This window comes from Mastigoproctus giganteus, chromosome 3, assembly GCF_048544385.1.
Source record: "Mastigoproctus giganteus isolate SK-2022 chromosome 3, ASM4854438v1, whole genome shotgun sequence".
Taxonomy (NCBI): Eukaryota; Metazoa; Arthropoda; class Arachnida; order Uropygi; family Thelyphonidae; genus Mastigoproctus; species Mastigoproctus giganteus.
Window position 1 is genome coordinate 144,917,658 of NC_143577.1, and position 15,890 is coordinate 144,933,547.

The 15,890-nt window shown below is 37.2% G+C and overlaps 1 protein-coding gene across 1 annotated transcript in view; it reads right to left on the reverse strand.

Annotated features, from left to right (window-relative positions):
• Positions 1 to 13,934, reverse strand: part of LOC150088303 (myelin protein CNP-like) — a 77,868-nt gene extending 63,934 nt beyond the window's left edge. The window contains exon 1 of the mRNA XM_090370110.1: positions 13,636 to 13,934. Within this exon, the coding sequence (XP_090226236.1) occupies positions 13,636 to 13,934 (299 nt within the window). The remainder of the gene's footprint in view (positions 1 to 13,635) is intronic.
• Positions 13,935 to 15,890: the final 1,956 nt, after the last annotated feature.

The window sequence follows — 15,890 nt, forward strand, 5'->3', positions numbered from 1 at the left end:
ATTCTCTATCAGATACAAGCTCACCTTGTAAAACTTAAAAGCAAAATGAGGCAAGTAAAATTCTGTTGGATCCCAGGATATTCAGGCATTGAAGGTAATGAAAGAGCTGATCGAGCAGCAAAGAATCCTACAAACACAAACCAAAGGTTTTGCAAAGTTCCATATACCGATTACAGACCAATCATAAAACAGTTTCTCCACAATCAGTGGTCACAAATGTGGCAAAATGAATTAAACAATAAACTGTTTCAAATAAAACATGAGCTACAGCCATGGAAATCGAGTCTTCGCAAGAATCGGCATGAAGAAGTCATTATATCCAGATTACGCATTGGACATACACATCTTACGCACAATTATTTACTCATCAAAGCAAATCCTCCAGAATGCCTTCACTGTTCTTGTCAACTCACTGTAAAACATTTCCTTATAGAATGTCCACAATACCACATGGCACGACAATCAGCCTTCCATCTCCCTATAAATTTCCAAGATTCTCTGACCTTATCACAAATCCTAGGCGATAACTCCAACATTGAAAATATATTTACATATTTAAAATTAATAGGATATTTTGACCAGATATAAATCATATTTAAGAAATATAAACGTCCTTTTCACTAAACATTAATAGATAGGCGCAATATGGCCAAAGTTGCTTTTGCGCCAAAAAAACCCAACAACAACCAACCTTGACTTGAAAAATAACACTGAATGGCTTCAATTTCTTCCCTGAAATAATTTTGACAGATTCTTGTAATAAATATGTTCAAAAACTCAGATAGGTGCTTAAAAAGCTCTCATCCCTTAGTTTCAAATATCGTAGGTTATTTTTAATAACTGAAAACCAAGACCTGTAGTTAGTTTAATCATCTTTTCCCATCTATTTTATCTATTTGTTTTTTTCTAGAACATTCAGATTTCTAGAGCATTCAAGAATTTTATAGAACATTCTGGAATATTGTTACATCCCAACCTTTTCGACAGAGTTCTGTTTATTAGCTCTTGGTCACAATTTCCTACAATGCAGGGAGGCAACAGCTCCAGACAAGCCAGTGGTTGCAGGTTTATCCTAGAGGCATTCTGGACAAAGTGTGGGACCAACATGGCCGTGTAGAGAGGTACCCATCTATACTGTACAGCAGAGGTGGCCAACATGTCGATCGCGATCTACCAGTCAATCATGGCTTTAATTTCGGTCGATCACAATGAATTTTAAATATATATAAAAAATAGATTAGTCAAAATCTAAATGTTATTATTATGTGCCCTACTGCATACACTTATTACAAATCCATTGAACCACATTACCACTCTTGTCACCGTATAGTTGCTAGGCTTGTCTAGTGAAAATTCAGTTACATTGTGGAGAGCATAATGTATGTATAGAATTTTTATTTAGCTTACTTAATATTAATAACTGGACAGTACTTATACATAAATTTAATACCCTTTGATTTAAAATGAATAATAAGAAAAATAGTAAAATGTATCATTTTCATCAAGAGTACTAGAATACTTTTTTGTAATGATAAAAGAAAAATGTTATTCTTTGATTTGCAATTCTTCCGTGGCTATACCCAAAAAAGGAAATTTAGAAAGGCACTTCAATGCACTCCATGGTAAATACCAAACAGATTTTCTGCCTAAAATTTCTTCGTGACACCTAAGTTTACAATCTAAAGCAGTAACTGTAGCATCATTTAAAGTGAGTTGTTTCTTGCAAAAAAAAAATGTAAACCATTTTCTCATAGTCAATTCATCAAAGACGCATTTTTTAGAAATAACAGATTCTCTTTTTGAAAATTTTAAGAACAAAAATGAAATAAAAAGTGCTCTTCAAAATTTTCAATTACCTCGAAATACAGTGATGCGACGCATCGAAAAATGAGTAAAAATGTGAGCAAACAATTGTGTACTCATATTGCTAATCATGTGCCCTTCTCTTTACAACTGGATGAATCTACAGACGTCAGTGATACAGCTAAATTACTCGTTTTTATTTGTATTTTTTTTATGAAAACCCCAAACACAAAAAGGTATTAGAACCTATAGTACTTAGTACCGTGCATAGGTTGGAGGTTGAGAAGACGAAAGAAGATATTTGTTGACATTAGACGAACTTCTGTAGACTAATTGTCAGGAAATACGTACGAAGGAAGGTTGTTCCAGAAAACGGCAGTTGAATGAATAAACAAGGAAGATGAAAAGTTGGTTCATTGAGTTTGAAGTTGGACAGTAAATGAATGTTGGCTGGTGGCGGCACGTATTCCGACTGTTTTGAAAGAGAAAGCTGGAATTAATGAAACCAATTCAGAAGAACAGTGCCCATGGAAGTATCTGTAGAAAAGGCATGCAGCAGAAACAGTATGTCTATGAGTCAGCGAGTGGAGAGACTCTTTTAGAGAGTCATTAGTTAACCTAACTGCCTTATTCTGAATGGAATCTAGAAGCCTGAGAGAGGTTTTGGGGGCACTGCCCCAGATGTGGGAACAATGTTCCATGGTAGGGCAGATTTGCGATTTGTTCAGAGTGAACAGCTGTTTGGAAGAAAAGTAACGCCGAGAGCGAAAGAGAAAACCAAGTTTTTTAGATGCAGAGGAAACAATATTTGTAATGTGCTTGTGCCAAGAGAGATTAGAAGTCACAGTAATCCCCAAAAGAGAATTTTGCCAATTTCTAGGCAAAATCGTTTTGCCTAGAAATTGGAGTGTCACCAGAGATAAGCATAGGAGCAGAAGAATCCTTTTTGCGAGATATAAGACAAGACTGAGTTTTAGAAGGATTGAAATCAACTAAATTGTCTTTGCCCCACTGGAGAATTACGTGGAGATCAGCATTTAAGGAATTGGTAGCAGATATTCGAGAAGTTGAAGCTGATTGAGCAGGGCAAGGTTTCTCAAAATGGAAAGCGGAATGCAATGTGCTATCATCGGCAAAACTCTGGATAGGATTTCCAATCAATGGAAAAAGGTCATTAATATACAAGAGGAAAAGAACTGAACCTTGGGATTCAGTTCTTTTCCTCTTGTATATTAATGACTTTCTTGATGTAATGCAATGATGTAATTCAATGATGTCCGTGATAGGCAGTCTAATGCAAACTGGCATGAACTTAGTTCGCCAATAATCAACCATCTTTAGTTAGTGCCATGATAGAAACTAGCCACTTACTGGCAAGCGCCTTGCCAGTAAGACTCTTCCAGTTCCTCTACAAGAGGTATTTGATTCTCTGATCAAAATTGTGAATTACATCAAATCTGGAGCCCTCGACACCCATCTGTTTAAAGAAATCTGTAAAGGCATGAATTCCGATCATGGGCTTCTTTTCTACACTGCTGTAAGCTGGTTATCGAAAGGGAATGTTGTCAATCGTGTCTTTGAGTTGAAAGATGAAATCAAATTTATGATATCTGTGGATCCTACTTTGTTCCTTATGAGCTTGTGAACCAAATCCCAAGAGTTTGGGATATGTTAGATAATAACTCGATACCAATTAATTATACGAAGCTTCCTATTAAGGAAAATTTTCACTTAATTAAACTCTTAATTGAAGCCAACTATACCACCTTTAGTGGCAAAGTATACAAACAAATTTTTGATTTGCCAATGGATTAAGCCTGAGCGGCCTAATATCGGAGATCTCTCTCTCAACGATTGAACATATACATTTGATGCCTTTTCTACCCTGTATCACTATGGGAGGTATTTAGACAATGTTCTAGTCATTACTGATAGTAGCACTATCCAAGACATTTTACATTCATTTAATAATATTCATTCTAGTCTCAAATTTACATTGGAAAGGGAGAATATGGATACTAAGTCATTAAATTTTCTAAATGTCACACTTACTCAGGACTCAAATAAAACCCACCTTAACATCTATCATAAACCTACAAACACCAGTATGCTTCTACATTATAACCCATTCATCTACAAAAGATCGATTACCTTTAATTAATTTCTCAATGCTTATAAATATTCAATGACGGAATCTGCTTTGGGTTCAGAAATACAAATATTAACCAGTAGATTCTTAAACAGGGGTTACCCCCCCCCCCTGCTACAATAAACCAAATTAGGGTACAAGCTAAGGACAGGATACAAAAACTACACCAACCAACAATAGTAATATCAAAAATACTTTATTTCTATCCCATATGTTTAATAGTGGCACAAAAAACTTAACAGATTTCTTAAAAATACCAAATTTAAAATTGTAGCCAGGGCAATACAGAAATTACACACTGTACTGAACAATCACTCAATCCTTTCCTTGTTCGCAACACAAATAAATGACCTGGTATACAATATTTCTTGCAGTGATTGCGACTTGTCTTACCAAGGTTCTACACATTTTCCTCTGACTTTGTGTTAATCAACATGCAGCCTTACACTTAGTTCTTGCTTCTCGTTCAGCAGCGTCAGAATTAGTCTTTCATGCCATTAATGAAAAACACTTTTTTATTTAATGAGACCAAAATACTTAAGTGTCCAATGAAATTATACAATACTATTAATTTCAGAAACTGTCGAAATTAAATTACATGAGAATTCTGTTAACGTTCACCGGCCATATCTACTCTCCGATTCGTGGTCTTATGCGCAAAGACAAATAATCCCCATTTAAGTTCCATGCTCACCACTAATTCAGCAATTTTCATTCTTGTGATCACAACATACGGTTTAAAAGCGTTGTCAGCTTCAGGATAGAAAATCGTTTTGCAACTTTTTCATTAAATTAATTTTTTACTTAATTTTTAATTTCGTTAAATTGATTTTTAATTGCTTTTATTTGTGTTCAGTTTATTTTTAATTATTTCTTATTGTAATGTAAGATTTTCAATTTTTTTATTGTTTTCGTTTTAATTTCTGGAGAATATCATACGGAAGTGTTCTATGTATCATATTGAGGTAAACTTCTCTTATTCTTTTACAAATAGTTGCCCATTTATTGACAAATTCAATGGAAAAGTTCGGTGAAACACAAGTAATTGCTCTTGACATCTCAAAGGCTTTCAATCGCGCTTGAAATAAAGGTCTTCTAAACAAGTTTCTATCTTATGGTTTGCCAACTGTTTTCTTGTAATTTGTTATCCAGTTTTCTCTCTGATTGCTCACTGAGAGTGATGGTAGATGGCTCTCTGTCTTCTAACTTCCCCACTAATGCTGGTGTCCCCCAAGTTTCAGTTCTTTCCCCCACTCTTTTCCTCTTATATATTAATGACCTCCCATTGACTGGAAATCCTATCCATAGTTTTGCCGATGATAGCACATTCCATTCCACTTTCCAGTTTGAGAAACCTTGCCCTGCTCAGTCAGCTTCAACTTCTCGAATATCCACTACCAATTCCTTAAATGCCGATCTCCAGGTAATTCTCCAGTGGGGCAAAGACAACTTAGTTGATTTCAATCCCCCTAAAACTCAGTACCGTCTTATATCTCGCAAAAAGGGTTCTTCTGCCCCTAAGCTTATCTTTGGTGACACTCCGATTTCTAGACAAGATGATATATATCTTTTGGGGATTACCCTGACTTGTAATCTCTCCTGGCACAAGCATATTACAAATATTGCTTCCTCTGCATTTAAAAAAACTTGGTTTTCTCTTTTGCTCTCAGCGTTACTTTTCTTCCTAACAGCTACAAATCACAAATCCGCCCTACTGTGGAATACTGTTCCCACATCTGGGGCTGTGCCCTCAAAACCTCTTGGCCCCGGGTGCCAGGCGTTCCGTGGCCAAGCGATCTCAGTGCTTTTTTCCAAGCGAATTATCTAAAGAGCTTTTGCCAGTACATATTCTGTTTATTTCTGAATACCGTTTTCTTCATTTCATTTTATATTTCAGTAGCTCTTTCGCTCTACAAGTAGTAGGCAAAGGCCCAGAAAGGAAAGACACCTTTCTGTTTCTTTTTCCTTTATTACTAACACAACTAATAGCCGCTTGGTCGCCTCGTGGCACTGCTCCTGCCTCCCCATGGCGGGGCCGGTAACCTGGGTGGTAAAGACAAACCCCCAGGGCCAAAAGGAGCCGACATGGATATAAGTAACTATCCACTGTTAGAGCCCTCGAGCTCGAGATCAGAAATTCCTGACGACGACCATGACTCCAATCGTCCGAAGCGACTAAGGACGGAAAATCAGAATAATGACGTGCCAGCATTTCTTATAATGCACTCATTATCCACACAACCTGTTGGCAAACTATCGCCTTTTCTTATACAGAAATGTTTAGAATCGGTTTGTGGATCTCCTAAAATGGTTAAGCGTCTCCAATCTGGAGACCTTCTAATTGAAACTTCTAAGACAACTCACTCAGAGAAGCTGTTAAAATTAACATCATTTAACAGTATTCCAGTGTCAGTTACACCGCATAACACTCTTAACACCGCTAGAGGCGTTATCAGCAAATGGGACTTGCTATCCATGTCAGAAGAAGAGATAATACAAGAACTCAGGGAACAAAAAGTGACTCATGCGCGGAGAATAATGACCAAAAAAGATGGCAACCAGGTCCGTCATTTTGACATTTAGTACTCCGACTCTTCCATCTTCTGTTAAAGCAGGTTATTTAAACTGCAAGATTCGGCCCTACATCCCAAATCCCATTCGCTGCTTTAAGTGCCAGAAGTATGGCCATTCTCAGACAGCATGCAGAGGCGATGCTGTGTGTCCTATTTGTGGCTCTAAGGAGCATTCTCAAGGAGACTGTACAGCTGCCACTCCTAGTTGCCCTAACTGTAAAGGAAGCCATCCTGCCTTCTCTAAAGCTTGTGACCTTTGGAAAACAGGCAAACAAATCCAGAAATATAAGGTGGAGCATAAAGTCACATATCCTGAAGCAAGGAAGCAAATTCTGTTAACCATGCCTAGCCGATCATACGCATCGGTCACTAAAAACAGCCGGTCAATTTCAACTCAGACAGATGTCTCCATAGAACCAAACATTTCATTTGCCACCTAGGCAAAAAATATGCTAACGTGCAATAAAAAATCTACAGTTAATGAAACCAGCAACACACCAATCAGTATCCCAACTGATGCCATCTCAACCTTGCCCGGAAGAACAAAATCTGTTAGTGTTGAAAATCAAAAGACAATGAAACCACGCTATAGCAACATGGACATGGAGGTTCAGTCAGAGGACGAAGACACAGTACTAGAATTACATGCCAATGATATCATGGACACAGGACGCCCAAACTTTCCCAGAAATGAAATATCAAAACTAAGCAGGCAGAAACCTCAGAAAAAACAGTCAGATCAATCTTCGTCAAATAAACCCAAGCAATGAACAAATTCCTACAATGGAACTGCAGAGGACTACGCAGTAATATAGATGACCTGAATGATTTACTCATACAAACTAACGCATTAGGAGTATGCTTACAGGAAACATTTTTATCACCAAAAGTTTCACTCAAATTCAAAAACTATACTATGTTTAGGCGAGACAGGGATTCTGACTCTTCTTCCCTTGGAGGGGTAGGTATTCTTGTCAAAACTACCATACCATCAAGACATCTCCAACTAGAAACCTCCCTAGAAGTTGTAGCAGTTCGGATAGCAATGGGAATATCATTAACCCTTGCATCTGTTTATATACCACCTAATTATCCTTGCTCCCAGACTGAACTTGACAACCTTTTAACACAGCTGCCACCTCCTGTCTGTTTACTCGGTGATTTCAACGGTCACCATCCATTGTGGGGATCCTCCACTAAAAGAGGCCAATTAATTGAAACATTCCTAGATAACCATAATCTGACTGTATTAAACACTGGCTCTCCAACTTATGTTCAACTACCTACAGGTACAACATCTGCCATAGACTTATCTATCTGTTCAGCATCTCTTTTTCCAAGTATGGAATGGTTGGTGTTGAATGATCCATTCCACAGCGACCATTTTCCCATCATCAGCTCAATTCAAACACAGGTCGTATCATGCCCAAAAGCCCGTATATCTTGGAATTTCCACAAAGCAGACTGGAAAAACTACTGTACTTGTGTCCTACTAAACAAACAGTATGTACAACAAGAACATATTGATGACGTAACCGAACACATTACCAGCCATATATTATCAGCAGCCGAAATTTCTATTCCAAAATCCAACCAGAGCAAGCGGGTACACCAAAACCAATGGTGGAATCAAGATTGTACCATAGCGAAAGTAGAAAAAAACCGTGCTTGGAACCAATTTCGCAAATTCCCCACTACCGCCAACCTAATAGTTTTCAAAAAACTGAGAGCCAAAGCAAGACAAATTAGGAAAAAAGCAAAACATGACTCCTGGATTAAGTTTGCCTCAACTATTAACAAAAATACTGACACTTGGATTATCTGGAAAAAAATACAAGCTCTCAATGGAAAATTTCTACCGTTACAGTCTCCAATAATACAGTGGAATGGGCAGGACCTATCTTCTCCTACTGACATCGCAAATGCTTTAGCCGAATCTTTCTATAATACTTCCGCCTCAACCACTTACGTGACTGCTTTTCAGAGAATCAAAACTAATGAAGAACATAAAAAATTGAATTTTTCAACTAATCTCCCACTTCCATATAACCAGCCCTTTACTATAGCTGAACTCAAAGAATCCTTGAGTAAATCTCCAAATAGTGCAGCAGGACCAGACGGCATTCACTACAGAATGCTTAAACATCTGTGTGAAGCAGATCTGTACACACTATTGCTATTTTATAACAGGATCTTCTCAGAAAACACATATCCTCTCTCATGGCGTCATTCCTATATTTGTGCAATACCAAAACCGGGAAAAGATACCTCTCTAGTTCAAAATTACAGATCAATATCATTGACAAGCTGTTTGGGCAAGATCTTCGAAAGGATGGTGCATAAGAGGTTCACCTGGATTCTAGACTCCCAAAATCTGCTTTCTGATCACCAATATGGCTTCCGCAAAAACAGGTCCACCCTAGATTTACTTGTCAAAATTGAATCCAACATACGTAACGTCTTCATCAGGAGACAACATTTAGTTATGGTTAACCTGGATATTCAGAAAGCATTCGACACCACATGGCGTCATGGTATTATCACAGATATGCATCAGTTAGGGTTGAGAGGCTATCTCCCTCAAATTATTCAGAACTTTTTAAAGTTACGTACCTTTCAAATCAGATATCAAAACTGCCTATCAACATCTCATATTCAAGAAGAGGGTGTCCCACAGGGTTCCATACTGAGTCCAACCCTATTCGCAATTAGGGTCAACAATATATTGGAAGATCTTCCAAAAACTATTGAAGTATATATGTATGCAGATGACCTCACCATATCGTGCCAATCACAAAATATGAATTCTATCGAAAGACAGTTACAAATTTCTCTAAACAGAATAGAATCGTGGACTTTACGCAATGGATACCATCTTGCTGAACAGAAATCCACTACCACTCATTTCTGCAAACTCCGGTCATTTCGTCCTGATCCTGAGTTAAAGATAAAAAATGTGTCGGTTCCTCTGGTTAACACTGTCCGCTTTCTTGGCCTGATACTAGATAGAAAACTGAACTTTCAAGCACATGTGGCCTATCTTCGTACCATCTGCTTGAAGAAATTGAATATCCTTCGGTGTGTGTCATCCATGTCATGGGGTGCTGATCGGCATACGCTTATCCATATTTATAGAGCTCTCATCAGATCCCATTTGGACTACGGTTCTCCAGTGTATGACTCTGCGAGGAAGAGCACTTTAGAACGATTAAATACCATCCAGCACAGTGCCCTTCGAGTTTCTCTAGGGGCTTTCAGAACCTCCCCAGTCCAGAGCCTTTACATTGAAGCCCACCAACCTCCCTTACATCTTCGGAGGAAAACATTGCTTTTAATATATGCCGCAAAAATCCGCAGTCTTCCCTCCCACCCAAATTGGAGATGTCTGTACAATACCGAATGGGACTCATTTTACAACAGTAAACCAAATGAAAACAGACCTGCTGCACTTAGACTTAAAGAACTAACTCAAACGTGGAATATTGAAATCGGCAATATATATCAGGACATAACACCGCCTGATCCACCGTGGACAAATATCCCTGCAATTTACGATGACTATTTCCAACAGTGGGGAAAGAACACCTTGTGTCCCTTCAATATTTCACAGTTACATGAAGCTCACTCTGCTTCTAATTCACAGGCCTGTAAGATCTATACAGATGGATCGAAAACTGAGACCCAAGTAGGCGCTGCGGCGATCTTTCCATCTTTCAGCACTTCTGTCTCATTACCTGTAGAATGCAGTATCTTCACTGCTGAGCTTTATGCTATTAACTTGGCTCTAGGTCATATTACTCAACTTCTAATTTCATCTGCCATAATATACACTGACTTGCTCAGTGCTGTCTCTGCTATAAACAGTAATACCAACTCCTGTCACCCTGTAATAAAACAAATCCATTCTAAATTACTTGTGTGTAATGAGTCAAACCAAACTGTGACATTCTGCTGGATTCCAGGTCATTCTGGGATAGCAGGAAATGAAAGAGCAGATCTTGCAGCCAAACAACCAGATACTACTCGTTTACAGACTTTTCGAATCCCATATACTGATTATAAACATATCATCCGTAAAGCATGTTACAATAGCTGGTCATTAATCTGGAGAGGTTATCCAGGAAACAAATTATACCAAATAAAACCAGAACCAAAGCTGTGGCCCTCCAGCTTCCAGAAAAGCAGACGAGAAGAAACAATTTTAGGAAGGCTCAAGATTGGGCATACTCATCTCACTCATCTGTATCTATTAACTAATGACAGCGCTCCACAATGTACATCATGTCAAGTACAACTGACCATTTGCCATTTGTTAGTGGACTGTCCCCACTTTCAGAACATCTGCTTAGATACTTTTAAATCAATTGCTAAAACACAGTCATCAATAAATTTATTGCAGATTCTGGGAGATGATTCTAATAAAAAGGAACTATTTACTTTCCTAAACCGGATACAAATATATCATAAAATATAGTTATTTCATATTCACCATTAGAAGACACAATATGGCCCAAGTATCCTATGTGTCGTTAAACCCAACAACAACAACAACATCAAACCCTCTCTCAGGCTTCTAGATTCCATTCAGAAGAGGGCAGTTAAGTTAATTAATGACTCATCTCTAAGAGAATCTCTCCACTCTGTCTCATAGATGTCCTGTTTCTGCTGCATGCCTTTTCTACAGTTTCCATGGGCACTGTTCTTCTGAATTGGCTTCTATAATTGCCGCTCTCTCTCTTTCAAAACAGGGGGCACCTCCGTAGCCAGGTGGGTAGGTGCAGCAGTGCGTAGCACACGCTTCTTGATTAGACCAGGCAGTGGCAGATTAAGGATAGTTGGGGCCCCTAGGCAAATTATATTTGGGGCCCCCAAAGAATAATAATAATAAAAAAAATAAAATTTTGTACTTTTGAATTCCTGGATTTTTCTGCCTGTTAAAGAATGATAAATAATAAAACTTTTTAGTTTAATGAATAATTTTTTATGTTGTTTTTACAAATTTACTTTGAGAATTTTAGAATTCGCAAATTTATTGATTGTCTTCAAAGTTTATTTTTTTGGCAAACTCGTGTTCAATGGAAATTAGGGATAAGGCACTTAATCACTCTTGGCTCACTACAGCCATTGGTATTGCAGAATTATTTAAAGCATAGATAGTCCGCGCTGTTCAAAATACGTATTAAAATGTCATAATTGTTTTGAAAAAATTTTCGCTTAAAATAATCAAGATTTTTATGATGTTTACTGAAAACATTAATCTATTTTAGAGCACTATAGGAAAATGTCTTAGCTTGGGGGCCCACAAAGCCTGGGGCCCTAGGCACATGCCTCATTGCCTTAATGGATAATCCTACCCTGAGACCAGGGTTGAAGCCCGTGACCACCAAATACGGAGGATGCGGAAAGGTCAGGGAATGACCACTGCATATCCCCGGGGCAATATGGCCTTAGTTGCTAATGCTTCTAAAAAAACCAAATAACAACAATAATAACAGCTTTCAAAACAGTCCGAACACATGCAGCCAACATCCATTTACTGTCCAACTTCAAACCCACAGAACCAACTTTTCATCTTCCTCGTTTATTCACTGAACTGCTGTTTTCTGGAACAACCTTCCTTCATATGTATTTCCTGAAAATTAGTCTACAGAAATTCAAGTCTGATATCATCAAATATCTTCTTTCGTCTTCTCAACCTCCAACCAATCCATGGGTTGGAGGTTGAGAAGACAAAAGTACTATAGGTTCTAATACCAAGTTACCAAGTACTACAGGTTCTAATACCTCTTGTGTGTTTGGGGTTTTCATAAAAAAATAAATAAATAAAACTGTAGACAGTCCCCATGTTCATAGAATTGTAAAATGTAATGACTCTGGTCCCCCCCCCCCCATAACCAATTGAAGTATCACTTTTACTGCCAGATGCATGCTACATGTCATGCTGCACTATGGCCATAGATGCCGATGCACCTAAAAGGTTCCTAAACAAACACACAAGCTACATGTCAGAATAAAATTCTGGCATTTTTTTTTGTTAAAGTCTGATACCTTTGTGACATTTTCCTATAGTGTAAAATGTATTTGTGATGATAGGTGATTTTCTATTCGCAGCAACAAACTATTGGAATTTCATTTCTTTCCATGATAATTCTCACATAAGTCAGAGGCAAACTTTGAGATGCTATTGAATAGTGAAAAACAGCCATTATAATAAAAAAGCAGTGTTTCACTGACCAAATGAACTGCACTTGGCCAGGCACAGTGAATTAACATAAACAGTACTGCCTACTCTCTCACTGGCACCTCTATAGCCAGGTGGGAAGGAGCAGCAGTGCGTAGCACACGCTTCTTGATTAGACCGGGGTTCAAGCCTGTCACCACCAAATAATGAGGATGCGGACAGGTCAGGGAATGACCACCACATATCCCGGAGCAATATGGCCTTAGTTGCTAATGCTCCTAAAAACCAAACAACAGCCTACTCTGTCAGACTTAGCTTTACAAAGTGAAAAGCAATATGAACGGACAAAAAAGCAGCATACAGCAGTATACCAGGATTAAGCATTTTCCTTCAGGTTTTTGTCAGTGATGGGCATAACTGAAATTTGATTATATTTCATAATCAATTATGCAATCATTCGATTTCGAAAATAAAAACAACAAAATGAAAAATGAAAGAAATAAAACAGTGGGAGGAGGACTCGATCTGATGTTATCAAAACTACAGGTGAAGTGCTACTACCACTTGGGAAATGGTGCCATGCTCCTGTATATATATGTATATTTCTTTAAACAATTCCATTATGCCCAACACTAGTTTAAACTGAAATGAATATATTTTGAACTTTGAATTAACCAGATTTTACTGCATCACAATTTAACAAAAAATCAGGAGAAAAACTGTAGTTATCAGGAGGCAAGATAAAATGCCAAAAAAAAAAGTCTCCTACCTATATTATTAGAATTGGTAAGGCCTTTTTTCAATACACTATATTTAGAACCATATCAAATTTACTCAATTGTTAGGTGCATGAGTGATGTGCATAAATTCATTAAACACAGTAATATATATATATCTTTTTAACTAAGCAACTTAAAGACTAATAATACCTTTGTGCACAGTAGACATGAGACTTTTTCATTGTATCTCTGTCATGCTCCTTAGAAACAAATGGAAGTTCAAAATAATGATCAGCACTGCATACTTTACAGGTGATATAAAGCTGTTCAATCATTTTTGTTAATAAGCTTTTACCTCCACCAGGAGGACCACGGACGATAAACATTATATGACCGTGATGTTTAATGTACTGAACAGTCAAGTCATCTGTTAAAAAACTGAAATCAAATATTTTTTCTAGAGATACATCAAATCCTAAGACTTGCTTTGGTCTTCTGGAATCAGACATTGTGATGTTTGCTGAAAGCAGAATAACATAATTTAAATATAAATTTATGTAAATAAATAACCTTACATTTACAAAAATATACCATGTTTAATTAATATACTGAGTAGAGAAGAACAGTGAGAAATTAAGCAATTCAACCTGCAAAAGTGTAATGTCTTTAATTTCTTAAGAAATTCGAGACTGAAAAGTTGGTTTAATAATCCAGTATTTTGAATCAGAAAGTTATTTAAATAACTTTCTGATTCAGAATGTTTACAGAAACCAGGTTAATTCCTCCAACCCTCAATTGCCGTGAGTAATCTACAAGTTGCCCATTGTGGCCCGAACACGACCGATCTTTCAGGTAGTTCTCGACTTTACGAGTTAATAATTGTGCTCGTAAAGCAGGAATTTATTTCCCATAGACATAATGTTAAAAATAGGGTTTACGTTATCAACAATGAAATTAGTTAACTAATTAGTTTGTTTAATTTATTGATTTATCCAAAGGAATGAAAACGTAGCCTGTAAAATCAAGCAAATTATAATAATAAAGAAATTATTTATGACTTACAAATGTTAAAGAATGTTTATTCTTCATAATTTTACCCCAGGGGCTCACATCTGCTGAGTATGGGCTTGGCACACCCAGGGTCCTGAGCTGGATATCATCATTCTTCTCTTTCTTGGTGATTCCCTTCTACTTCTGACTCTCTCTCTCTCTCTCTCTCTCTCTCTCTCTCTCTCTCTGGGTAACTCGGAAATTTTTTTGGCTGGTGCAGCATAAGCCTCAGGCTTCCTTGCATTATGGCTAATAATAAACATAGTCATCGACTAAATGCACACTCGTTGATCACTCATTATTGGCTCGGCACTCGTTGGTTTGTTGTACAAGGAGTCATCTTCTTCAGAAATGCTTCAAGAGGCGTTTATTTTCAAGCTAATCTTCTCTTTTCTTTATAAATTTCAATAGCATGCATAAGCATTTTTTAATGGAACACACAAATTGCAACTAACACGATTTGCGGGGAGTAACAAGTTTACGAAGCTTAATTTAAAAAAAAAAAAAGGAATGAGAAGATTCTGAAAATTTATTTATGTTTTTTATATGATTGAAGATTTTAGTAAAGGGCAAACACATTTCAACACAATAACGTAAAAACCCACACAATTCCAACTATCTGTATTTTCACAAATGCCATAACATCAAGTTTACTACCCGTTCATGATTGCTTGCAGTGACAGAAAAGCCCAATAAACCAGAAAGTGCAAATTGTTTTATGGTCGTGACTTCCAGAAAAGTGCTTTAGAAAAATATTACAAAGCCATTCACAACTGGTTATTATTATTATTATTAGCCATATGATGCAAGGAAGCCCGAGGCTTATACTGCACCAGCCAAAAAAAAATTCCCGAGTTACCCTGAGAGAGAGAGAGAGAGAGAGAGAGAGAGAGCCAGAAGTAGAAAGGAATCACCAAGAAAGGGAAGAATGATGATATCCAGCTCAGGACCCTGGGTGTGCCAAGCCCATGCTCACCAGATGTGAGCCCCTGGTTCTTATAACATATGATAACGATGAAAGTGTAGTGAGTTTAATGATTTGATTTGGTAACTAATACCCTTTTTACATTATAAATGTAAAATATAGCAAAAATTCATTCTAAGGTTGTGGAATGAATTACCAAAAAACAATGTGTTATTGGGTTCACATTACGATATTTTCGCGATACAGTGCTAACGGATTAATATCATAAAGTGGGGTACACTGTATTGTATAGCTAAGCATGTGGTTTGAAATGTGGTATTTATGAATGTTTAACATTCATTTTTTGCAATTAATGTTCATATTTTCGATTTTGTTGATACTTGAAAAAAAAATGCATAAACCCGGTGTAAGACCCAAAGTCTTACAAGTTAAATTAAATATAAAATAATTAAGGAAAGAATGCTAGGTAGGGTGATAACGTAAACCTTTC